Source organism: Panicum hallii, chromosome 4 (assembly GCF_002211085.1).
Source record: "Panicum hallii strain FIL2 chromosome 4, PHallii_v3.1, whole genome shotgun sequence".
NCBI lineage: Eukaryota > Viridiplantae > Streptophyta > Magnoliopsida > Poales > Poaceae > Panicum > Panicum hallii.
In genome coordinates, this window is record NC_038045.1 from 11,036,692 (window position 1) to 11,064,398 (window position 27,707).

Genomic DNA, 27,707 nt, shown 5'->3' on the forward strand with positions numbered 1-27,707 from the left:
AGCACGGCCAGCGACGGAGAGGTGCGGCGGCCGTGTTCGGGTCACCGGCGTTCCCGGCGAAGGGCCGGCGAACACGAGTAGGGGAGGCGCGCACGAGCATCAGCAGGCCACGGGGAAGCGATTTGTGTACCTGGTCGGGCTGGAGGTCAAGCGGAGGAGGCTGTCGACGACGGGGTGAGCTCGGACGGCTCCGGCGAGCGGCGGCTCGGGGTGGAAGCGATTCCGGCGAAAGGAGGGGCCGGAGTTGAATCAGCTCCGGTCAGGGCTAGTGGAGGAGGTGGCGAAGCAACTGGCCAAGGGAATTTGGATGGGGTGGCGCGGTTAGGAGGAATTCCGGTGGGGAACGGCAGCGGCAGATCGGTGTTGCGTGGAGGAAGAAGGAGCAATGCAGTTGGAAGAAGAGGGGAATGTGGTCGGGTTTGTAGCGGCACTGGTTCACAGAAGAGAGGGAAAAGAGTAGAGAAAGGGAGGGCCACGGCTGTGCTCTGGATAGCGGCGGCGAGGTGGCGGCCGGTGAGCACTTCGGGAGCTCCGTGGCACGCGTACGGGAAGACACCGGGGAGGCACTACGGCGGCGGCCAGAGGTAGAGCGACACGTGGGGGAGGGCAGCAGCAGCTGAACGGCGGTGAGGCAAGATGAGGCAGGGCCAGGGGAGATGGCCTGCGCCGGCGACAGAGGTGAAGCGGGGAGAGCAGAGGGGGTGCAGAGGAAGAAGAAGGGGAAAAGAAACCAGGGACTGATTTGCAAAACCTTGAAAGCTCAGGGGTCTACTTGTAAACTAAAAATTCCCATTGATCTAAGGATCAAATGAGAAAAGTCCCAAAATGAAAGTTGTAGAGTTTTCTAAACTCTACAAATTTGCTTTAGGACTCAAATTCAAAAATTCAAAGTTTGCAGCATTACTTGTTAAGTTTTGAATAAAGTAAAATTTAAATTACCCCTGTCCTTACCAAGCAAGGTTTTAATCAAATGTTTGACATATTTGCAAATATTCATAGAATGTCATGATGACAACTAATTTTACAAATAAGTCCTCAGGTAAATATGAAAGTTACTTTTATTCCTCAACTATTTGCACAAAAGACCCTATAACCTGTATTTATTCACACATAGGCCCTTATCCTTACTTAAGAGCTCATTTCTCCTTATGATCTTATCCAAAGCACACACCTTGCCCTTAAAGACTTATAGTGCATGAAAATTTTCAAATACACCCTTAGCAACTATGTTTATTACACCCAAGGTTTAGTTTTTATGAATCTTATTACCTGGATGTCACAGCCTCCTCCCTGGCAGCCTCCTCCCCGCACGGATCCGGCGGCCGCGGCCCTTCTCGGCGGCGCCTACTCCTCCCCGTGCGGCGCCTCCTCCTCCTCGCCAGCCTACTCGCGCCGTCGCCGGTCCTCGAGCTCCTCCCCGACCTCCAACGCCGCTGACCCGCGCTCGCTGCCGGCCTCCTCCCCGACCTCCAGCGCCACCTGCGCGCTTCCTCCCAGCGCGCCGCCGGCCGCCTTCCCGCATGAGCCTGCGCGCCTCCTCCCCCACGCGCGGCCGAGCGGCCTTCTCCTCGCGCGGTGCCCTCTGTGTTCTCCTCCTCTCCGGTGCCTCCTCCTCCTCCTCCTTCTCCTCCTCCTCCCCCCCTCTGGCCTCCTCCTGCGGATCTACGGTGGCCTTCTCCCCGCGACGCGCCTCTTCCACGTGCCACTGAGCCGCGTCCCCCTCCTTCCTGGTGCCTCCTCCTTCCCGCACGAGCCTGCGTTGCCGGTCCTCCTAGCACATGGGCCTCTTCCTCCTCCTCCACACTCGCACCGCCGACCGACCTTGCATGGCGCCTCCTCCTCCTCCCCGAGTGGTATGTTCTTGATTTTCTTTTTTTTCCTTTTTTTCATTTCAATGCACACGCACGCACACACACTCTCTATGTTAGTGAAAAATTAGTGGAAATAGTGAAAAAATATTCATGTGGATGCATTGTCACTTTATTTGAAAATTAGTTAGTGAATTAGTTAGTAAATTAGTTAGTGAATTAGGTAGCAAATGAGAAGTGTATTCGATATTGTTTGAATTAGTTAGTTCTTTTTTCCATTTCAAAGATGTAAATGTGACTATGGTTAGTTCTTTTTCATTATAGTTATATCCATTATCAATTTATTTGATAAGTGAATACTTAGTGAAAAAATACAAAGTGAATGTGAATTCATGAGTGTAATAGTGGTCCTCGAGTCGATTATAGGAAGGACTTTGCGATGTCCCCATTCTTTCTATCTCTCTTTCGCTAGAGATAAATACATAGACATATACATAGAGAGACACATAGAGAGAGTGATAATGTGGACATTGCAGAGTCTTTCTTATAAGAAAGTACGAGGTCTGCTATTGTTAGTTCTTTGCTTTTTGATTTCAATGTGAAAATTTGAAAATACCGTAGTTTTATTCCAATATTGTTAGTTCCTTTTTTTTCATTTCAATGGTAAAGTGTTCGTTTGAATGGTAAAACAAAACGAGACACTCTGATGATGTATATATAAGGATCTATTTCTGAAACAAATCACATGACCTCCCCTGGACCCTTCTCCGAAAGAATAGAGGCACCAAATTTTAGAACTGATTTGGTGTTCTTCCTTCTTTCGGAACGAGGATCTAAGAAAACTCAATTTGTTTCGAAATCAGTCAATGATCTCAGAACTCAATTTGTTGAGATGCGTATTGAAAATGAAAGAGTGTCAAACTAGTTCTGTTGACTTGTGCGTTCAATTATGTTTGTATTTATGTATTCAAATATTTATTCAATTACATTTGTATTATGTATTCCAATATGTATTCAAATATTTATTCAGTTATGTTTGTATTTATGTATTCCAATGTGTATTTAAATATTTATTCAATTATTTTTGTATTTATGTATTCAAATATTTACTCAGCTAATTCTGTTGACTTGTGCATTCAATTATGTTTGTATTTATGTATTCCAATATGTATTCAAATATTTATTCAAATATATCTTCTTTGGCTCTCTAATGTAGAAGTCGTAAATGGATCATCCGTCGGCATCTTCCCCACAAAGGGATCATGTAGCATCACAAGATGACAAAATCGAGCAAATTGCATCTCAGATGGCGTGGGAGGATGAGGGCGATGTTGGAGTAGAATCTGGGGATGATGAAGATCCTCAGGTTGGACAAGGGGCTTGGGTAGGAAGAAGTGGCATGATCCGATAGATCCACATCCTTTTCCTCCTAGAGAAAGCCATTCAAGGTTGGAGGTTGATCCGGATTACGTTCCGAATCCAAGTCAGGTAATGACTACGTAATAACCTAGCTAGTATACATTTTCATAGCCTACACGTAATGACTTGCCGAGTCGTATGATCCATGTAGGCGGCTCAGAATGGAAGGAGTAAATGCCGACGCCAACCTCCAAGCCCAACAGAGGAAGAACTTGAAGACAACGAAAGCTCTGGCCCGAAACCTCAAAGTACAACCTCTGGCAGCCAAACCAAAACGAAACGGGATCAGCGAGGAAGAAACCAATACCCCAAAGGCCAATGGACGTTCAACGTAGTTAATGCAGCAGACGAGCCCATAGAGCCTCCTGAGGTGTCTGCAAAGTTTCAGAATGCAATCGGTGCGATAATCAGAACAAAGAATGTTTTGGATCCAACAATTCCCGATTGGCTAATGGTTCATGAGGGGAAGAAGGAAGCGATGTGGCAACTGTTGAGCAAAACTTTTATTTTGAAAAGAGGAACTAGAGATAAAGTAAAGCATTATGCTAGGGTGAAAGTTTCCACCGGTGGAAGAGTGATCTGAATACCAAGTATGTCCAGCAGGGCCAAATGCCATTTGCAAATTACGGTGACATCACACCAGCACAATGGGAAGAGTTTATTCGCCAAAAGATCTCTGAGAAAGCTCTAGCCCTAAGCTAGAGTAATAGGGATCTAGCCCTGAGCAACATACATAAAGTCCGCCTTGGCCCGAGTGGATACCAAAGGAAGATCGATCAGTGGCGGTGTGAAAGAGAGGCGGCAGTAGCCGTCGGGCTACCCAACCCTTTTGAAGGCTTGGACGAACGTGGCTGGTACTGGCTGCAAGCAAGGAAGCCTAAGATAGGGGTTGGCAAGCCTAAGTTTGACCAACCCGAGACCGAAGCTGTGGTACAGAAAATGTATGAACTTACCGAGCTTCAGAAGCAAGGAATGTTCAAAGCCAAGACGGATAAGGATGTGCTTAGTACAGCCATTGGATCTAAGAGCATGGAGGCTGCGTCAGAGGCGTGTCCTCTAAGTTGACCATTAAGGATGGGTTCCAGGAGGATCGGGCTAGCTATAGGAGGCATGACCGCTACAAGGAAGAAATGAAAGAAGCAGCAGAAAAAGCACTAGAAGCTAGGTTTAGGGAATTTTTTCTAGCACAAATCGCGGAGCAGCAGCCGTCCGGGCTATTATGGACTAACCCGTCCCAAGAAGTGGGACAACAACAGATGGTGACGATGCCCCCTCCGGTATTGGCCCAAGCGAATACGTCATGTGCTCAGAGCAGTGTCGCCTCTACCACAGCACAAACATACCCGGTAGATTGTGTATCCATTAGTACCCCCTGCTTGTTGCTCTATCCGGTTGGCAGAGCTGGGAAGATGAAGGAAGTAGCCAAGGCCTAGGTGGATCCGGTTGGGGTTCATTTGAGGGAAATCCGATCCCACCCATATATGCATGCATACAAGTGCAACATCTTCTCATATTAAGCTATGAGGATCATGAGATAGACATCCCCACTGCAGATGGGAAGCATTGCCTTGGAGAATGCCTTGGCTCAACCATCCTATGACTTAAGCGAGATATCGTACTGGTTGGTCCACAGCCTTCGGCATCTTCGAATCGTAACGCGCTGGCACAAGTTTTAATTGAGCATCCCTCACATCGGCAGCACAACAAGAGGGGGCAGAACCAGAGCATACACTAGAAGCTCCAGCACCACCACCGGCTCTAGCATCACCATGGCTCCGGCATCACCACCACTAGAGCATACGCCACCAGCTCCAGAATCACCACCACCGGCTCCAGCATCACCACGGGCTCCGACATCACCAACACGAGAGCGTACGCCACAGGCTCCACAATCACCACCACCGGCTCAGCCACCACCACAACAACAACAGCCGCCGCAGCTGTTCATGCCACAAGTGGTACGGGCTTACGGGAGGGAAGGGTTAGAGATTGCAGATATATGGCACGCCGCAAACAAGAAGGCTAAGTCAAAGGCTAAGTCAAAGAATGGTTCAAATTCCAGTGCCCCCAGATGTCCGGGCTTTTCCAAGCCCCGCACTGACTCAGAGCACTATCTGGTTGTTGGGGTCAATGACATACAAGACTTACCGGATTGTCCGATAAATTTTGAGTATGGTAAACCATTTCTACCGAACTCTATGATCGCGGGGGTTCCAAGTGAAATGCAGAGAATGCATAGTTGGTACACGAGGGCATGTAGACTTGGGCTCTCAAGCATATGGGCTCGGTATGTAACCCGGATATTTCCGGAGCAAAAGATATAGGCATCACTGATATCATGTTCGATTTTGAAGACATCCAAAATATGTTCCGCCTCAAAGAACTAAGCATAGAAATGGTTAGACTCTGGTGCATGTAAATATCACATAGAAACTAATATCCTATATGTTATGGCCTAAAGTATTATATATGGATATCTAATTAATTGTGATACATTTTATTCTACAAAATGCAACAAAGACAAACTATTGTCCTAAAATGTAAGATCGCGTTTCTTGACCCCCAAGCTATTTGCGAGTCCATGCATCTCGGGCCAACGTGGTGGAAGGACGACCATGATGAGCTACAAATGTGTAAAACATGCACGGAGAAACAAGCGAAATGAGTACATGAACATAGAGATATCATAAAGAGGGTTGGGGTTTATATATCGCTTCAGATGCAACAATGGCAAGACATGGATATCATATGAGCATCATGCTACGTCAAGTAAGTGTACTCTCAATTATTTGTTATAATATGCACTTGTTTTGAATAAATACCTAAGAAATCGTATATAATATTTTTGCAGAAATTATTGGATTGCTTTTATGCTACAACCAAAGCTTGGAAAAGTGGTCATATTGGACTCAGCTGATTGGGATATGAGCAGATACAAAAAATTCATATCCATCCTCAACATGTCAGCAAAATTCTTATATCCTACATGTACATCATGCTAAATCTTCCAAAAAAACTACATATATAAATGAACTTCTCATTTCTTTCTTTTTAAAATAGGGCTTACAGGCACTACATTTTCAAAGGAGGAATTCACTCCCGGATAAAAAAAGAATTGACTATACGCACAAACTTCCCGTACCACAAGCAACCTGCAGGTTCCGTGTACTATGGATACTACATGTGCGAGCACATGAGGGAGCTCGGGAGATACACAACTGATCCCGAACGTGTAAGGGGCTAATCTTTCCTAGGGATAGATGCATACATGCATATTGTTTTTGCTTGTATCTAACACTTGGCTAAAGTTTTCTGTGGATTTATTAATTACAGGATCAACCGAGAATACACTCGGAGCGACTCCATGAGCAAGAACTTCTCAACATAGTGGTCGATTTATGCTGTTTTATTTTGCATGAAGTGGTCCATATAAGGGGGTATTTTGTTCACCCTGAACATCAATTGGTAAATCGCAAAAAATGTGAAGGTCTTCATTAGTGGGACGCTCTGTCAGACCCGGGACTACGGGACTACGTACATAATGTAGTTCATACAGGAATAGGGGATAGGGCATATCCTATACCTTATCTGTGTTGTACTCTACTCGCATATGAAGTAGGACTAGCCGATATAGAAGGAAGCTACTCGAGTTGTACTCGAGTATGATTCCTAGGCTAGTGTCGGACTAGGATTCATGTAACCCTATCCTCCCGGATATATAAGGGCGGGTAGGGACCCCCCTCAAAACACATTAACACCCAAGGCAATACAAACCACCAAACAGGACATAGGGTATTACGCATATCACGGCCCGAACCTGTCTAAACCTTCGAGTTCCTGATCCCGGCGTCACCCTACCTAAAACTTACCACCTCGGGTATACCCCTCGGTGGGCAGGCGGTAAAACACCGACAGCTGGCGCGCCAGGTAGGGGTGCGCATCGAAGATCCACCGGCGAACTCGATGGCTTTGTTCAAGTTCACCAGTGCCGTGCCCCCCCCCCAGGGCACGACATTCGTTTTTGGCTCGTGGTGCTGCATCGTTGACGGCGCGGGCAATTTTTGTCGGTTCACCATCGACATCATGAAGCCGAAAACTCTTGCAGTGAGTTTTCATAGCGAGCTCGATGAGTTCGTTGACAATCTCGACGACTTGTCGACCCATGGCTCCGCTAGGAAGACCGAGGAGGAGTCCATTTTCAACGTGCCTCCGCCCCGTGCTGCAACGACCACGCTCGGATCGGACTCGCTCCAATCTGAGAACTTGCGTAACCGATCATGACTCGGTATACGCAATTCGGCCACTGAGCATCAGGAGGCCAACAATTTCGAGTCCCTCTCCGCATTGGAAAAGGACTTGGACTATTTACTCCAAATCGGAAAACCCGAAGCCACCGCACGTCGAGGGGCTGCGGGTTGCCTTGGTGACAATGGTCTAATGATCACCTCCACTCCAGAAGGTCGTTTCGTGCATTGGAAGGGCATGAAACTCTCCGATCTACTCGAGGATGAAGATCGACTCGTGGCATACCTCGAGCCCTTGCCTTTTCAGGAGGGCAAGCCATTAGTCACCATGGCAGAAGAATTGACTGAGCTAGTCGAAGCGAGCTCCGACGAGCTCATATCACGCCAAGTGTTGATGGCGGAAGAGGGCGAGGATGATGGCATCTCACCCAACGAAGCACTTGACATGATATCCGAAGACGAGGCCACAGTCAACGCCGGCGATGAAAATGACATCGAGCGTGAGGCACGAAGGGCCAGGAACAGAGCCCGCGCAGCCCGGCGACGGAGGGTCAACGAGCGCATGCGATCTATGCATCGTGAGCTAGACACCGAATTCGCCGCCGTGAGCGAGCGGGGCTTTAGAACCCCGATGGCTAACATTGCTAGGGTAACTGCAATACTCGAGCGCAGCAACAATCCAAACCTGCGCCAAGCACTTCGCTATGCACAGCGCATGGATCCAGCTCGATCAAAAAAACCCGGCGTCCGCCATCGGAGAAGAACACGCGGGCGAAAGCCGCAGCCAGCCTAATAGTCGAACGGCAGGCGGCCGTCCTTAACCTTAGCGAAGCAATAACAACGACTACGCTCGCGGGAGTCAGGCCACTGGTGGGCGGCCACAGCCACCTCCAGGAGGCAACCCACGACAACCTAATCATCGGAATCCTCCAGAAGACCTGCGCCAGAGAATCAATGAAGGACACGATGCATGATCCATAATTGATTCCAGATGCTGAGAGCGTGAAGTAGCCGATACAGAGGGTACCGACTGCAGTGATCGCTTTCTAGCGTTCACAGCACGGTTCAGCAGTTACAAGTACCCTGAGGGCTTCAAGCCGATTGGGATCACCAAGTACGACGGCAAACAAGCTCCTCAGCAATGGCTACGATGTTACTCCACCGCCATAGAAGTTGCAGGAGGCTCCAACATCACCAAGGTTGTCTACTTTCCGATGGCTTTGGATCCTGCGCCGCTCACATGGCTGGAGAGCCTCAGCAACAACTTGATCGACTCCTGGGAGTGGCTCAAGAAAGTCTTCATCGACAACTTCCAGGGGGCGATCACCCGCGCAGGTACTCGTCATGACCTTGCTCAGTGTAAACTGGAACGCAACAAGCTCCTATGGTCATACACACGCCGTTTCTTCGATGTGCGAGCCACCATTGCGAACATCTCGGAAGAGGACATCATCGATTGCTTCTACAATGGCCTTACCGATCCAGGCATCTATAGAGACTTTGGGCGGAATAGACCAAAAACTATTGCAGGACTTCGTGACATGATGCACGATTGGTCCGAGCAAGAGGAAAAGATGCGTGAGCGGTTCCCGAGGCGCAATGACAACAACCTAAGGCGCACAAATGACAACCGTACCGACAAGAGCCAGCGGGACTATTCGGGTCCATCCCGAAAGTGCAAGCCAGACGACCTCGTCGTGGCTGTGGATCATCCTTCACGAGGCAGGAAGACAACGACGCAGGTGGAGTTCGAAAAACTCTTGCAGAAGAAATGCCCATGGCATCCAGGTGCCAATCATGCGGTAATTGATTGCTACCACCTTCGGAGGACATTCAGCAATCCCAGTAGCAACAAGAAGAACAAGCCAGCGGATAAAGAGCCCGACGAGGACGACCAAGGGGACAAATCGCACAACACGAATTTCCAAGATGCCTCCAAAACCATCAACATCATCTTCGGAAGTGACGAAGAGATCAGTTCCAGGAGGGAATAGAAACTGCTTCTCTGAGAAATCATGTCCGTCGAGCCGGCGGTACCACGACCACTCCGATGGTCGGAGGTCCCCCATCTCGTTCTCACAAGACGATCAATGGACCAGCTTTTTGGAGGCCGGCAAATTCCCCCTGGTCCTGGACCTGGTGATGGCAGAGGTCAAGCTCACCAGAGTACTCATCGATGGCAGAAGCGGTCCTAACCTCATCTTCGCCAGCACGTTGAGAAAGATGGGCTTGGACTTAATGGACATGCTCGTCCCAAACAAGTCTCACTTCTACGGCATTGTCCCAGACAACGCAGCGTATCCACTTGGCACGGTGGTCCTTCCAGTCACCTTCGGCACGAGGGAGAACTACCATACTGAGTTCATCAAATTCGAAGTTGTCAACTTCGAATCTTCATATCATGCCATTCTGGGCAGGCTAGCACTGGCCAAATTCATGGCCGTGCCACACTATGTTATCTACTTCTCAAGATGCCAGGACGAAGTGGGGTACTCACTCTCCGAGGTGACTTGAAGAAGTCGTATGACTGCAACCAGGAAGCCATAAAGTACGCTTCGACTACGCGTGTGCCAGATGCTTCAGGAGAAGTACTCGCGGCCGCGCAACAACTCTCCCAAGCCGGGCTGGAAATCCCAACGAGGAAGGCAAGCAAGTCGAGCATCCAGTCGACCGGTGACGTGGTCCTCAAGACCATCCAGCTCCAGGAGGGCGACTCATCTAAGACTGCTATCATCGGCATAGGCTTAGCTGAGAAATAGGAACTCACGCTCGTCAGTTTCCTCCGGGCTAACGGAGACATATTCATGTGGAAACCAGCAGATATGCCAGGGGTGCCCAGGGAACTGATCGAGCATAGCCTAAATGTACACGCACAAGCTGTGCCCAAAAAGCAACGCCTTCGAAGGTTTGCTCAAGACAAACGAGAGGCAATCAAAAGGGAAATAGCTAAACTCCTTGCAGCTGGCTTCATTAAAGAAGTAATCCATCCAGAGTGGGTAGCTAATCCCGTCCTTGTAAAGAAAAAGAACAATGAATGGAGAATGTGCGTTGACTACACCGAAGGATCATTTCAGGCTACCGCGCATTATTCAAGTTGTCGACTCGACGGCGGGTTGTGTACTCCTCTATTTCCTTGACTGCTATTCGGGGTATCACCAGATCGCGCTCAAGGAGGAGAATCAAATAAAGACCACGTTTATCACCCCGTTCGGGACATATGCCTATAAAACTATGTCTTTTGGGTTGAAAAACGCAGGTGCAACCTATCAACGCGCAATTCAAATGTGCTTCACCGATCAGCTGCATCGGAATGTTGAGGCCTACGTGGATGATGTGGTCATCAAGACCAGGAATCCTGAGGACCTGATCACAGACTTGGAAGAAACGTTCAACAGTTTACGAAGGTTCCGATGGAAGCTCAACCCAACAAAGTGCGTATTCGGAGTACCATCAGGGAAATTGCTCGGGTTCATTGTCAGCAGCCGAGGAATTGAAGCCAACCCTGTGAAGATCATGGCCATCACTGACATGGAGGCTCCGACCAGAATTAAGGATGTGCAGAAACTAACAGGATGTATGGCAGCCCTGAACAGGTTCATCTCCCGACTCGGGGAGAGGGGACTACCCTTCTTCAAAATCTTGAAGCGCCAAGACAAATTCTAGTGGACGGAAGAGGTCGAGCGGGTCCTGCAGGATCTAAAACAACACCTACAGTCACCCTCGCTCATCACAGCACCACTGCTGGGAGAAGAATTACTACTCTATATTGCGGCGACAACTCATGTCATCAGCAGTGCCATGGTCGTCGAGTGCAGCGAGGAGGGCCATGCGTTTGGAGTGCAGAGGCCCGTGTACTTCGTCAGCGACGTACTCTCCGAATCTAAGGTACAATACCCGGCAGTCCAGAAACTTCTATATGCAATACTGATTACATTAAGAAAGCTACGCCATTACTTCGACGTGTACAAGATCACTGTGATTACGGATTTTTCGTTGGCGGATATTCTACACAATCAAGATGCCACGAGACGTATATCAAAGTGGGTAGTGGAACTGGGGGCTCTGTCAATCGACTTCAAGCAACGCACTGCAATCAAGTCTCAAGATCTAGTTGATTTTATGGCCGAGTGGAGAGAGAACCAAATTCCAACTCCAGTCGACAAGCCAGAGCACTGGACCATGTATTTCGATGGATCTCTCAAGCTCGATGGCGGAGGTGCTGGAGTCCTATTTATCTCCCTGAAAGGCGAACAACTGAAGTATGTCCTCCAGATCCTTTGGGAGGTATCCAATAGCGAAGCCGAGTATGAAGCCTTGCTTCACGAGCTATGTTTGGCGATATCACTAGGCATCAAGCGACTACTTGTATACGGTGATTCACTTCTGGTCGTTCAACAAGTCAACAAAGAGTGGGATTGCAACAAGGAGACAATGGCTGCCTACGTACAAGAAGTGCGCAAGCTGGAAAATAAATTTTCCAGACTAGAGATTCATCACGTGATACGGGAACACAATGTCGGCGCAGATATACTATCCAAGCTGGGATCCACCCATGCACAAGTCCCAGCGGGAGTTTTCGTCCAGAAGCTGAAGCAACCATCCATCAAGTCCTCACCTCAGATAACCACTGATATCGGGCTTCAGAAGCCCGATCGGGAGGTTATGATGCTCGGGGAGGACTGGAAAGAAACTTACATCAACTTCATCTGGGACCAAAGACTACCAGCAGGGATGGACACAAAAAGCGCAGCGGCAGCTCGTGTCATGTGCAGAAGCAAAGGTTTTGTCCTAGTTGACAATAAACTCTACCGACGTGGCGCAAGATCAGGTGTACTCATGAAGTGCGTCACGGGAGAAGACGGCTATGACATACTGCGGGAGATACATGAGGGCGTATGCAGCAACCACGCAGCTTCAAGAACGCTAGTTGGGAAAGCATACAGAGCTAGTTTTTGGTGGCCTACCGCAGTGTCACATGCTGAGGACCTGGTGCGAAGATGCCAAAACTGCCAATTTTTTGGCAAGCAATCTTACGTCCCAGCCCACAATCTTATCACCATACCGCCATCCTGGCCGTTTGCCTGCTGGAGCCTCGATATGATTGGGCCATTTACAACGACGCCAGGTGGTTTCACCCACGTATTGGTAGCGATCGATAAGTTTACCAAGTGGATCGAGTACAAGCCGATAACCAAGCTCACTCCAGACAGAGTCGTTGATTTCATCTCTGACATTTCAGGGAGTTGGGGGACATGGTTTCCGATGTAAAACTAATGGTTTTTCCATTCAGGGATGTTGGAGGGGAATTTTTAGGAAAGATATCCGTCACCGACCTGTTGCCTAAGCTAGATGCCGGCCCCCGCTACAACGGATGGATTTTTGAAGGTAGGTTGCGGTTTTACCAGGAAAAGATAGCGGAAAAGATCCCAATGGGGTTCAATTCCAAGGAAAGCTTCACAAAAGTGGATAAAGATGGCAATGTGGCAGATCGAGTTTGGGTTGAGATGATGGAGCTCAAGCCCGTAGAAGTAAAGAAGGCCACGGAAGAAGAAACAGGTGGGGAGAGCCAAACCCCGTTCAGAGAAATGGTAGAATGAGACGATTTCGTCTACATTCTCCATGGGAAGAGATTGGCGAAAAGAAGGGTGCCAGTTAACGAGACTTTTCCCCTGAAGCAAACCCTCAGAAACAAGACGCAGGAGGTTGTTATTGGAGCACTTACTGTAAGTCCACTCCCCAGAAAGCAGCTCAGATTCCTTCCCCTTCCCATCTTTCTCGTTGGATCTCTTGGGCGCCATTCTAGATCTGTTTGCCACGAGCTGCTCGGGGGCTGGAGAGAAGGGGTGGAGAGATTCGGCTAGCTTGGGGCTTGTCAAAGGGGGTGAAGACGGAGCACGGATCTGATTGGGGATTCGGAAATTTCTTAGCGGATTGAAGATTGGAAACACAGATTTTACCCTAAGTTACCGCGGGGGTAAATAACCAGTGGCCAGATACAGGTTTACTGTTCCGAAGTTGAAGAGTCGTCACAGGGAATATTCGGAAGCCAAGGGGTCATTTGGTGGAACTTTAGATAAATTATTCAATTAACTATTTTTTCAGGGTTAATTATCCGAAAAGGGGTTTTTTGAATTCTAAATCTAACTTCCACCATCTGTACCATCACACCAATTATTTCCCAAGGGAATATTTCTGCATGCCACGACTATTGGATCCTTTTTTCCAAACGTGAGAGATTTGGATTCAAGACTCGGGGGCTGCGGGATACGTGGCATCGACTACTTATTTTTTTAATATATTCGAAGAGTAAGCAAGGAAGATTTAAGACTAATGTGACCCTCAGCCTGATTCTTCGATTCAACCTAAGGCTTGGGGACTACTCCATATGGAGTGCGATTTTTCATCGCATACCATACCAAAGAAGTAATTCGGGGCATGAGCAGCTCATAGCTTCGATGCAGCCAAGGAAGTACTCGAAGAAGAACTTCAAGAAGGAGCTTCAAAAGAAGCCGAAGACTACTTCGGAGGTACTCGAAGAGCCTGCAGTACTCAGCTACGAAGAGCTCGGGGGCTTATCGGATCCGGGACTACGGGACTGCGTACATAATGTAGTTTAGGAATAGGGGATAGGGCATGTCCTATACCTTATCTGTGTTGTACTCTACTCGCATACGAAGTAGGACTAGCCGATACAGAAGGAAGCTACTCGAGTTGTACTCGAGTACGATTCCTCCCGGATATATAAGGGCGGGTAGGGACCCCCTCAAAACACATCAACACCCAAGGCAATACAAACCACCAAACAGGACGTAGGGTATTACACACATCGCGGCTCGAACCTGTCTAAACCTTGTGTTGCTTGCACCTTCGAGTTCCTGATCTCGGCGTCACCCTACCTAAAACTTACCACCTCGGGTATACCCCTTGGTGGGCAGGCGGTAAAACACCGACACGCTCAGCACCTCCGTACCGCCTCCAGTAGCGTTAATCAAGGGGAATAGGATAAAAAATGTATTCTATGCGCACTTTAATGATGTACTCTAATGATGCACTGTAATAATATATTTCTATATGATTTAATTTTATATGCGTAGTAATTTATATTTATAAAACATATTCCATATCATTTACTATGACATTCGATCGCGCACTAGCTTGATAGGTCAAATTTGGTGGGAAATAAAATTTTTAAAAATAGTGGAAAACAGATTCGGAAAATTTAAATTCAAATAAGTGAATTTTTGGGCGGGAAACCAATTTTTAGAGGCTGGTCACGCCCTCACCCGCCCCTGAAAATCTATTTTCAGGGAGCGGGTCACGCCCTTATCTGCCCCTGCAAATACCATTTACTGGGGCGGGTGAGGGCGTGACCCGTCCCTGAAATGGTTTTTTAGAGGCCTGTGGGTTATTCGTCTCTGCAAATAGTATCTGTAGCTGCAAAAAGCAGGGACGGGTTTCGCGCCCGTTAAAAACGTTTTCTGTAGTAGTTTTCCGTGGTAGGGGATGTTGTTGGTGACAATAGTGCTTGTGCTTGTGCTCATACCATATTACCATAGAGTTCCTATATACTTTGATGCGGCTTCTAATATTCCTATCAGATCCGACTATAGAGTTCTGTCTGGGCAGGTTGACGAAGGAGAGAGGACGAGCAGACTGATGGGAAGTCTATGCTTCTTCGAGTGTTGGAACTTGGAAGAGGAAGAGGTACTTTTATATTTAGTTATAAAATTTTATATGACACGGCAAATTATTTTTTGCACTTAGTATTAGTGGTGGCTTTCTTATTTCGAAGTGTTCGGAGTTATACTTCCGAGTTGGTGCCATCTGCTGCATATCTACTTCATATTTCGTCTACTGTGATTTTAGCATTGTAGTATCTTTTAGCCTTAGGTCCTATTTGGATCACCTAAAATTAAACTTTGGTCTAGTCCGGACCAAAGTTTAATTGACTAAAGTTATGTGACTAAAGTTTAGTCTATAGCTGTTTGGATCTATACTAAACTTTAGGTTGAAGACCATTTGAAACACATAAAATAACTCTTTTGCCCTCAATTTTGCTGCTGCCGAGCTGCCTACACTGCCCTGCTAGTTGCCTTGCTGCTGCTGCGAGGACCGCGCGGAGGAGGTTGGGGGCGTGGAGGAGGCTGGGGCGCCACTGCAGGTGAGGCTGACCTCACTGGCCATGCGGATCCGGCGAGGAGGAGGCCGGAGTGGACGGACGAGCTCCTCCGACGAGCGGCTCGTGCGAGCTTCAACGGCGAGCAGCCCAGTGAGGTCGGCGAGCTCTTCCTCCAGCGAGCGACCAGCGACGATTGGATGGGCGGCGGAGTGTGGGCGGATCAGGAGGGGTTGGCGGCCTGCGGGCGGGCGGAGGATGGGGGCGGCACGCGAGCTCGGGGAGGATCAGTGCGGTGCCGAGGCGGCGGATCGGGTGGTGGCGCTCAGGTGGGTGGGGAGACGGTGGCGCGCGGGAGGGAGGGAGGCGGCGCATGGCCAGATGGAGCATCGCGCCGATGGACGCCCGAGCGGGCCAGCGGGAGTTGCGGCACGCGTGCGGGAGGATAGGGAGGAGAAGATAGAGGTGGAGTAGAAAGTGAGGGGTAATTCTGTCATTTCGCAGTTAGCTGGCTGGTTTTAGTCCTAATTTGGTGGGATTTGTGGACTAATGGATTAAACTTTAGTTGGGATGAAATTAAAATTTAGTCCAATATTTAGTCCACCTATTTCGATTATCTAATAAATTAATTTTTTTAAACGAACCGGCAGAAGAGCTGCCTGTTATATTAATTAGAAGGAGGAAAATCATGGAAGTCCAGAGATACAATACTGCATAGGATGTTACCTATTCACGCCGTAAGAAAAAGAGAAGATAAAACTTTATACTTAACACTTAAACTTTGCTCACTAAACTAGCCAGGTGCTTTGCTCAGCAAAACTTCAAATCAAAATTTTATCTTTGATCTTTGCTCACTAAACTTATTTAAAATTAAAGTTTAATCCATAGATCCAAATAAGATCATACTCCAAATCGGAGGAAGAGGACTTGAGCCATGTCCTAAGAAAGAGATGCCACCATTGAGCATCACGATGACGCAATCAGGAGAATTGACTACAATTTTAGAGGAAAAGAATAGGTTATGCTTATTATGGGCTGTGGCTAATGTCCTCAAGTAACGAACCAAACAAAGCTTGTGCACCGGACGGATAAGCTCCCTCCCCAAGCGAGACGAGCGAACACCTTTTTGTCCTTTCTCAGCCTGCCATCGATCAATTCGTTAACCGGTGGCTCGTTTTCGCCGTCCCTTGAGCAGGGTTCCAGCCTCAGGCCCGCCACAGCCACCGCCCCCTCCCGCTCCCAAACGCGAAGGCCGGCGCCGCTGGGCCGGCGGTATCCGCCGCGCGCAGGGTACCATGGCACGGGCCGCCGCCCTGCGGGGCCTGGCCGGCATTGCGGCGGCGGGCGGACGCCGCGCGCGCGCCTGCGGCCAGCGGTGGGACGCCGGCTGGCGTGGGTTCCGCGCGGGGCCCTCCGGGGGCAGGGCGGCGGCGGCGGGGCACCGCGGCTCCTCGCCTTCCCGTTCCTCAGCGGCCTTGGCGGCGCGGCAGGCGGGGTCGCTGCGCGGCGCGGCGGCTGCAGCGGGGCGCAAGGGCTGGGTCAGCGGCGGATTCGAGAGGTGGGCAATGCAGGCGCAATGATCGCGCCAATCGATGGGTTAATATGGCGTCTATCTTTGTTCCTAAATTCGAATTAATCAGTGTTATGTTATCCATGTGTGCTCGTGTCGTGTTCGTGGATCAGTGGATAAATGTTTACTTGATAGATAAGTGTTGTGGTGCCTAAATTGCCTATGCTCGTGATGTTGCAGGGAGATATTGTTAATTCAAATTGATTAGCTTGACGGGCATTAGGATGCAAACATGGGATGATGACGTAGAATATTACATGGCAGGTCCATGGTCTTTTCCATCAAATATTCATCTTACCAACACATTTTTGATAGTGGAAGCTTGAGAGCTCACTGAAATGCTGTTGCAGTTGTGCGACTAAATATTTTACAGATATCTCTTTTTGTGAGGCTAATGGCGTGATAAATGGATATATAAAGTTTTATCTATTGGCCTTCAATATATAATTTTAGGTTGCTGGCTTTAAGTAGTTACATTGTTCTTGCAATACCAACTTTGTGTGCTCAACGGCTCACATTTCTCCAAAATCTTCTAAAGATTCATACATTACTTTGATTAACATAAGGTCAATAACTTTGTTGGCAGTGAGGATGGTAAGGTGACCTGTGGATATTCAAGCTATATAGGGCGGAGACCTACTATGGAGGACTGCTATGCCGTTAAATTAACTAAAGTTGATGGACAGCCAGTTAACCTGTTTGGTGTATTTGATGGTACCATTTTCACTCTTGCCTTTGAAACTTCGCAACTCCTTGCGCATCATATTAGTTGATGTCTTGGTCCACTAGGTCATGGAGGAAACCTTGCTGCTGAATATCTGAAGGATAATCTTTTCAATAACCTTATGAAGCAACCTGAGTTCCTGACAGACACAAAGCTTGCAATAAGTAATGTGTTTACCTTCTGTTTAGTGGCGCCTTTTCATCTGCTATCCATTCTAATGCTGCAACTCTTATATTCGTTTTGTTTTTGGCTACTTTTGCAAAACACAGGCAAAGCATTCCTTGAAACTGATGGGGATATCTTAGAAACAATATCTAGTTCATTTAGAGATGATGGTTCAACAGCTTTGGCTGCGGTTCTGATCGGCAAGTGTCTATATGTAGCAAATGTTGGTGATTCACGTGCTGTTGCTTCAAAAGCTGGCAAAGGTAAAGTGGCGGCAAGAAAGAAAAGACCAAAACGTACAGCATCCACTTCTTATATTTCAAAATTAATATCCATTTTGTCGTTATTCTCCCTCTGTTTTTTGAATTGGATGTTTTAAACTAATTAGCTTGTCCCAAATGTCATATTTTTTAAAAACGGAGGGAATATTTGTTTTTACCAGTTTTTGTATATTATACCTGAGCATGGTCAATTGAACTGGTACTCTGCTGAGCTTCAGTCACCAAGGGGAGTTGCTCTTATTTCTATTCACATGATTAATGAATATAACTGTGCTGGAATAAAATTTTATCAACGCAACACTGCTTCATTATGTTGCTATTTTGCCTTGATAAGCTTCCAATGACTTTAGAATCTGTCAATGTTAATTATTCGTTGGTTTATTTGTCATGTGTCAAGAATATGTTAAACTTGACATATTTCTGTGCTCTATAGCTGTCCCACTGTCTAAAGATCACAAACCAAACAGGAAAGATGAACGAAAGCGAATTGAGGATGCTGGAGGTGTTGTTATATGGGATGGTAAGCCTTTTTAATCTTCAGAACGCTCTTATTGTATTTAAGCCTGCTTAATTGGATAAAAACAAAATATTTAGCCTGAACCTCAAGCCCTCCAGTTTTAAGCGAGTCTGATATATGATACGTTTAGGACATTACGTTAGTTTAATGCCGTGTCATTTGCTTGTGTCTATACTTGTTTTTCCTGTTTTTCAAGTACTCTAATGGTTGAAGGTGCTTTATAAGTATTGAGTGGTTGCTGTAATTCTTCATTTGACATTAGCACTTCTGCAGATACATGGAGGGTTGGTGGCATTCTGGCAATGTCCCGTGCATTTGGCAATCGTATGTTGAAGGAATATGTGATAGCCGAACCTGACATTCAGGTATCCATTTGAAGTCTAATTAAAACTTTCAGTAGTTTGGCAGTCCATTGATACCTAGGCAAGGGTTTGTGGTTGGTCTTAGAACTGGATCAGCTAACAGGATAAATCAAGCTACTTAACAAGCTAAAAAACATCTTACACTAGTTCATCCTTGATTCTTTGATTTATAGATGTACCTTTGTATCAATGTATCATTATGTTATTTGTAACATCAGCGAGTATTAATGTTGTTGCAATAACCATAAAAAGTGGGTATTACTGAAATAAGATGAGAAGCCCAGAGTTTCTCTTGAGAAGAAGTTTGTTTAAAGGCTTCATTTTTTCTGTTCTTTTAGTGGTTCTGTGTCGTATGTGGGAAAGAGTAAAGGGACTCTATTCATGGAAGGGAACCTTTTTCCTTTACTGGTTTTCCGTGGTAAGGGAAAGGTTGGAGCATGCTAGCATGGTTTCTCCTGATTAAATTTGTCACACGGGACTACTTGGCAAGTGTTAGGTATTTCTGGAGAGATAGGCATCACAGTCATAACACATCTAGACATTCTAAATACTCAGGAACTAGAATAACCAATGAAGACTGTCATGGTTTCTGCCTATCATGCTACAATGAGGTGTGAACCGTAAGTTTCTCTCCTTTTAGGTTTGTATCTTGTGAAAAAGGGCATAAATCTTAAGCTGTCAGTAGGACTTCACTGAAGTCTGGAAGTGATACTTTGGAGTTTAGGTTCTCAAGTATTTGAAGCTCATGATTAGTCCATTCAAAATTTTCTTGATGTTCTTGACTTGCATAGGATTATAGTCTTCTGAAAAGTTCTTTTTAGCAATTTGATTTCTTGTGTCAGATAAGTCCAATGAAAAAGTAACCTTTGGTAACGTCTATGAAATGCAGGAAGAAGAGGTCAACAGTGATTTGGAATATCTAATTCTTGCTACCGATGGTCTTTGGGATGTTGTGCGAAATGAGGTATCTCCTTGAATTTCAGATTCTAACAACCAGCTATGTGAACCTGCTGGTTGTGTAGTCAAGAAGAAACCTTCACAGTACCATACCACCTAGCTACAGAGCTACTGGTATAATTTACTAATTTAGAAGGGTTGCTCTGTTCTCGGTGAACTTGATCAATCTCTTCATGCAAGGCCTCCCTAACAGTTATTGACATGCTATCCAATGTATCCTGTCTCAAACGGTCACACACAAGAAGAATGTTCACAGATTGGAGACAGTGAACAAGGTCTTTTTCATATTATTTTAAGGTTATATGTTCTCCATTGCTAATCATTGTTTACCTCGTTTATCAACAAGGATGCTGTTGCTCTTCTGAAAGCGGAAGATGGAGCTCAGGCTGCGGCTGTGAAGCTGACGGAAATCGCCTACTCCAGGCAGAGCGCAGACAACATCACATGTGTCATCGTGCAATTTCACCATAACAAGTAGTCGGTTTAGACAGTTTTTAGTATCATGTTAGTACAATTTTGTATGGCGTCATCCCAAAAAATCCATAAACCACAGTTGCTTTTGCGTAATATATGCGGCTGCTACAAGACATGAGCAACCCTGAAAGAGATTCGTGGATTCATTCTTTTGTTCTGTAGGAAAGAAAACATCCCAAACGATGAGCTCGAATGAAATTTCTTCAGTTATTTTTTACCAGCTTCACAGAAGCATTCTGCACTTCTTATGTTTGCTTTGTGGTGGTTCTTGGATGCGAAGCGGTTCTGATTTCCGGCGCTGAGTTGCAATATAGTAAAACCCTTAATTTTAATTTTGCGAATTTTCAGTCAAAACATACAGAAAGTTCTCAGTTTTTGGAGGGATTGTTTGCATCCCGGCGTCTTATGGAGAATTGGCATAACAGAATTGGCTAGCGGAAATGTATGGATGTTATGTGGCCGAATGTAGGAAAATTTATCGAATTTGACAAACGAAATAATCCTTGCAAACATTTTGGCAATGATTGAAATCTGTCATATCCTTGGACGGCGAAGTTTTTCGGCAATGTGATTCCAGATGATGAGCACCTGATTCAGTTGAGCAGTCAACAGAGATCCAAGGGAGTCTGACAGACCCGAACCGTAATCAACCAGGATCGAACGCTCTCAAGCGTCAAAAAAAAAGCTTCCATAAGACGGAGTATGGTAAACTCGTTGGACGTCACAGCAAAAGATACAACGGTGATAGTAATTAAACAAATGGGAAGTCTCTAAGCTCTAGTATCTCAGTACCGGCTTTACCAACACAAAAAAAGAAGATACCATACATATAATAAGGGGAAAAGAGGACAGCATGCAGCAATCGGGTATGCCAGCCAGGATGAGATCATCGATGATCGCAATTCATAGCACGTACTCGATCCTGTCTGTGACGAGGCATTTGGACTTGTGCTTGATCCTACGGAGGGTCCGCTCCCCTTGTTGATTGTCACCACAGGGAACTACATCCACACCAGTGAAAGCGACCACCTGAGGACCATCTTGAGCATCTGCACTATTGAAGAATATGGCAAGGCAAAACCGACCAGAGCCAAGGTTCACCAGCGTGCGACTTTTCAGCAACCAGTCCTTGGGCAGGTCAACATCAAGCCCAACATGCTGCATCGGTGGCACATCACAAGAATCTATGGCAGCAGTAGAGAGGTCCAAAGCGCACAGGTCGGAGGGACTGCTTGCCGACAGGCCAAGCCACAGGTCGAGCTCAGGAACATACTCTGCTTTGGTGTGGAAGGGCAGCACCCAATCACCAGTCTTGCTCCACTCAAGGGTCACCGTGTCGAAAGAGTAGGTCGCAGTGGCAGATGATACACAGATTCGAGTACCATCAACGATTGCATAGGCAATGTTGTTGCAGGCCTTGTACTCCAGGTCATCAAAGAACGGTGGTGATGGCAGTGCGCGCCATTGCCACTCCCCCACAGGGTAGTATGCAAGCACTTCAAAGCAGCCCGGTTTGTCCTGGCCCATGTCCATCATGTAGAGGCTGTCAGTGTGCTCACCACAGGGTTTCTCGTTGAAGAAACCATAGTCCACCTCTGGGTTGATATCAAAGTCAGACCTTGCATGGGCAGGAGTACGGGTTATATGAGCAGCCATGCAATTGGGTCCCTTGGGCGAATTCAGAGAAGGCATGGTCATGAAGGAGCGGAACTCAGTGTTGTAGATGTTGGTGTGGCCTTCCACGTCTGAGTAGAGGATCTTGTTCTTGCTCTCGCCAAAGAGAGCGAACACATTAACCAAACTGTTGGGATTAGAGACAGCAGACGAGAATGGTTGGTAGTATATGCTTGGTCTAAGCAAACAGCCGATGCCCCCTAGCCTATGGATGCCATTCTTCTTCTTTGCTTTAGCCTCTGCCTCCAGTGCTTGTGCCGTTGATGGGTAGAAGAGCTTGGATACGTCCATGTGCCTCAGCGAGTACAAGCCACGCCCCTCGTTCAACACCAAATGCAGAGACTGACGACTCAACTTCTGGCAGCTCATCTTCAACTTTAGTAGTTCAAGTTTCCTTAACCTGAAGGTCCAAACAAGGAAAGAGAATCATTGCACAACGGAACAAAACGAATGTGCGACCTTAATTAATTTTCTATTCGTTGGTACACTGAATGAACTAAAAAAAGGGCATATATATTCAGTGAGGAGGCTAAGAAATAGAGTAATTATTTTGAATGTCTCAGTTAACTATCACTACCAGAGGAAAGAGCACTTTCTGTTCATTATGCATGATTAGAGCGTATCATAAAATATTTATAGAAACGAACAATATCATCAGAAAAAGAACTTATCCCTAAATTTATCGCATAATCAGCACAGATCTGGAGAAAAATCATAAAATATTTATAGAAAACAATATCATCAGGAAAAAAACTTATCCCTCACTTCATCACATAATCAGCACAGATATGGAGAAAAACTAGCCTGGTACACAATTCTAGCACAAATCAAATGGTCTGTCCCATCGGAATGGGCTTGCTCAGAGAGAGAGAGAGAGAGAGAGAGAGAGAGAGATTTTTACGGCAGGCGGCGAAGTGGACGGGGCCCCAGAAAGCACTGCAGCGTCGATCAGGGCGGCCCCGGAGAAGGAAGGGGAGGAGAGGAGAGAGTACCTCGAATTCCGTTTACCGCTCAACAAGGGCCGGGCCCACCTTTTTTACATTTTGGCTCTTTTTAAAAAAAATTCACATTTGGACCTCTGAGAACTAGACCCCTGGAGAACGTATGAAATTTGGACCCTGATGATCGGCGCCGTGACTCACGGTGCCGTGAGCCAGGGAGTTGAGGTCCCACCCCCCGGTTAAACATGGCACCGACGTGGCAGAGACCTCGACGCCACAGACCATGGCGCCGAGCTCAGCGCCACAGATTTTAGGGCCGAGCTCGGTGCCATGGTCTATGGCGCTGAGCCTGCTTGCAAAATCCCACTCCCCATTTCTCTTGCCCGAGCCTTCTTCCATTTGTTCTAAGTTTTCGTCTCGGTTTTTCTCTCTTCCCTACCCGCCAATCCTCAGAAATTGACATATTCAACCTCGAAAACTTTGATTTGATCCAGGGTTTAGGGTTTAGTTAATTTGTGTATTATGCAATAGTAGGATGTTAAGGCGTGGTAAATCTAGTAAACTAAGGATGATGATGGGAACATTCTTCACCCGTTTGCCGCTGCCTAGTGGTGTCCCAATGATGATGTGTTTCTGCGATGATGCTTGCAAGATAGCCAAATCCGATGAAGAGAAAACCTATAACCAGAGGTATTGGATGTGTGACAACCATGCGTTCGATCCCACACCTCGTCAGATCCATATGGTTTGATGGTAACAATTTTGTTATTTTCTCATATGAAATCATGTGTGTGTTATGTGCAATATTATGATTGTGACAATTGCATTTTTTGCAGACCCCTCCCCCGCTATGTGATTTTGAGCAATGGATCGACACTGAGATCAAGGAGGAGGACAAGGAGTATCTGCGCAGTATGAAGCAGTGGGATGCGGAGAGAAAGGAGTTGCTGGAGAAGAGACGCCAAGATAAGGGAGCAGAAAAGGAGCGCAAAGAAGAGTGGAAAGGAGCCATGCTGCCGAACGCAGGAAGGAGAACGAGCAGAAGCTAGCGCAAGTTCGTCGTGTGAAAGTAGCAATGGAGGAGAATCCAGATGCATTGAGGAAGGGGAAGTGGCCTCGTTGCACCTAGTAGTCTTGCAGTAATCTGTGTGTTGTCATGTAATGGACTTGATGTTGTTTCATTGTGCTCTCATGTTGCAGGTTTATTTCATGCCTTTATTGTAATGGACTTGATATTATTTCAGTGTGTTCTCATGTACTCGACTAGTCATTATATCATCTCTTATTGTGTATTCCAGTAGACTAGTGTGTTGTTATTTGATTCATTGTGGCCATAATATGTATTTCAATACTGCACAGCTATTTAAACACTCCAAAGTAATGGAATTAATGATTGCCGAAGTAGTCCAGTACATAATTGAACACGTACAAGACTTGAACTGGCATGTGAGGACATCTACGAAATAAGGGTAAAGATGTCTGGAGTTAATGTAAACGTAACATGCTTTAGGTAATTAAACCGAACAACAAACATATGGATGCAACATTTGAATAAGATACGCTACTCTTAATGTTGTTCTCACATAGCAAATTGTGTTGACCCTTCTCGATAGTATCCTCCCATTGTAGGCGGTGGTGGCGGTGACAGTTGCAATATGGATCACTGCTGTCACACCCGATTTTTAAAGACAAAACTGAATGCATAACTATATGTATGCTAGGATCAAGTTCCATACATATAGTGACTTCATCAGTGAATAATCAGCAACAGTATGACGAAAAGAGAATTAAAAGACTATAAAGATTATCAGAGTTATACAGCTTATCCTGGAAACGTAGACTCCAAACTTCACAGGCAATCGACCGGGGGGTTCTGCAGGCCTAGAACTCAGCATCATCTTCAAAAGACTTCACATCACTTTCTCCTCTGAGCAGCAATTATAACAAGCGTGAGTACACTTATGGTTGGTACTCAGCAAGTGTTGGGAATTATATGACATGAAGGCCAAAATCAAGAAAAGGCTGACTGGCTTACTGCGATAAGCAATTTTAGTTGGTCAAGTTTTATTAGCACCTGATTACTAAGGTATAATTTCATATCAAAAACCCACATTAAAAGAGAGAGAAGAGATACAGCATAAGTATAACCACAACCATATACATGGTCCACGATAACCATAACCATAACCATGGTCCACGATTTAATTCATCTTCAAGTTCAATTATCATGTGAGGGTCCAAGCCGCTCTTAACCGTGAGCACGGCTGATATATCAGTTTTCACTCTGCAGAGGCTGTACACTTTACCCACAATTCGTGTCTCCCGATTTGCCTGAGGTAGCTAGCCTCTTAAACACTTCCGAGGTGAGTGGCAAGGGATTCACTATGAGGCCTTTACAAAGATTCCCTAACTTATGATAATCCGCTAAGGTTTCAAGTCAAAGCGGTCATAACCCTCCCTAATGAGGAAATATCTTAGCCAAGGACCACATAGCCATGTGCCTCAAAAGGACCGAGCTATACCCCGTCGATGCAACCCCTCTTGCCCTTTCGGTAAGATCATCATAAGCTAGTGTTTCTAATTAATCAGCCAAGACCAGAGCCATATAGTATTGTGGTTGCACTGTTTTCCTGGGTGGTTCTCCATGTTCCGATTAAAACATATAATCTTGTGATTAACATCACCAAGAGCATGAACATGGATAAAACAAGTATAACATCATCATTGTTGCCATCATGATTATATATTATTCCCAAACCATAACCAGTTGAAGCAACTAAGCAATACCTACCCAACAATAAAGATAAAACCCAGGTTGACAAGGAATGATCATAAAGACTAGGCATATCTTTAATTAGGATCCATCAATATTAGGACACTTGCATGCATATAAAGGAAATGTTGTATTTATTGTGATTATTAGGACAAAAGCATGATCAAGGAAACACTTGCCTTTCTTTTAGAGAATAGCTGCTCAGAGTCTTCAACTTTTGTTCTTCAAACTCTAAATATTCAAAGCTCTTGGATCACGCTCCTTCTAACGTCACACAAGCATCCGATCGAAGCATACAAGCAAGCAAACAAACAAGAACAACTAAAAACAGATAGAACAAACAAAAGAAAAGCTTTAAAAAAGTGAACTAAAGGATAAGGCTCGTTGCTACAATCACGAGAAAGAAAGAAACACGGAAAACGGAGCTAGGGTTGAAAAGATACAGCTATCGGGAGATTTATATTAAAAAGAAATAAAGAACTATAGGCTTTCATTTATTTTAATTTAGAAAACCAATGTAAAAGATATTCAAAAGAGAATATCCCTAATTATAATTAACTCATATTATATTTGCATTTATAAAGACGAAGTAGAACATAGTCAAATTTTATATACAATTCTCTATGTACAAATTATCCGAATTAAACAATTAATTAGAAAAGAAAACTTGTGAGAACATCTAAACGCATAACTTTATGATTCGAGTTGAACTAAACAAATTGAATTACAAACACATTTAAGTTGATATTAATCGAAATAACATTAATTATGAAAATCGGAGAAAAGACTTAATTGGATTTTAATTCGGAAAACTAGATGAGAGGATATTATTCAAATTAAATTGATATCTAATTTTAAAAGCAGGAATTATGGCACAACAACGCTACTAAACAATAGCTTAGGGTTTTAGAAGACTAACGCAAAAAGAACGGATCGAAACGGATTTAAAACGCGGGAACTACGCATGAAACAGTGCTGCAAGGACCTATACGCGATTAACTATAGACTTTAGGGATTAGCAGAAAAGAAATACAAGACACAGAAAATAGTGCTTGCAAAAATAGAAAAGATTAGGGTTAGATCTGAAAAATTTCATGGTGGGGCTGGATTGAAAAGATGGAAAAGATCTAGGGGGTTTTCTGCGAAATCTGCAAGACACAGGAAAGAACAGGAAAATTACATCTTTCTCCAGGGACTAAATCGCGAAAAGCTTGGAACGGGCAGCGATGGTGACCGGCGGGTACTGTAGCTCAAATTGCCGGCGATTTAGGGCACGAGAGGTCGCGGGAAGTGGTGGAAAAGAAAGAGGACGACGAGGGGATTCAATTCCATACCTAACTTACCCCGAGGATGCATCGTAGAGATCGAATTTCGTGGAGGAAGATGAAGGGCGGGTCTGTTCATAGTGGTTTCCGTTCCTGCTCGTTGTTCCTGTTTTGGTGGCGGTCTGCTGCGCACCAGGGCACTTGCAGGGAGGCTGCGGCTGCAGGAGGGAGGCAGTGCTGCGCCAGGAGAGGGAAGGGGCAGGGGCGGCGCTGGAGGGGAGGGGACGCACGGGAGCTGGCGGCGATCTAGTGTGCGCATAGGGCAACAGCGGCACGGCAACAGGGGGTGCAGCGCACGGCAGGACTGGCCTGCAGGCTGTGCAGGGAGGGGCACGGCGACGTGCGGCGCTAGCTGTG

At 46.1% G+C, this 27,707-nt stretch overlaps 1 protein-coding gene across 2 annotated transcripts; it reads left to right on the forward strand.

Annotated features, from left to right (window-relative positions):
* The first annotated feature begins 16,674 nt into the window (after positions 1–16,674).
* LOC112891131 (probable protein phosphatase 2C 56) lies at positions 16,675–20,847 on the forward strand. Of its 2 annotated transcripts, none has more exons than XM_025958063.1 (8): positions 16,675–17,145; positions 17,744–17,871; positions 17,947–18,045; positions 18,151–18,342; positions 18,761–18,847; positions 19,118–19,209; positions 20,096–20,170; positions 20,510–20,847. In XM_025958063.1, the coding sequence occupies exons 1-8, from the start codon at positions 16,883–16,885 to the stop codon at positions 20,639–20,641; spliced, it is 1,068 nt and encodes a 355-aa protein (XP_025813848.1). In that variant the 5' UTR covers positions 16,675–16,882; the 3' UTR covers positions 20,642–20,847. The 2 variants fall into 2 exon arrangements, with proteins under 2 accessions (XP_025813848.1, XP_025813849.1); XM_025958064.1 differs by having other exon boundaries at positions 16,680–17,145; positions 18,151–18,309.
* Positions 20,848–27,707: the final 6,860 nt, after the last annotated feature.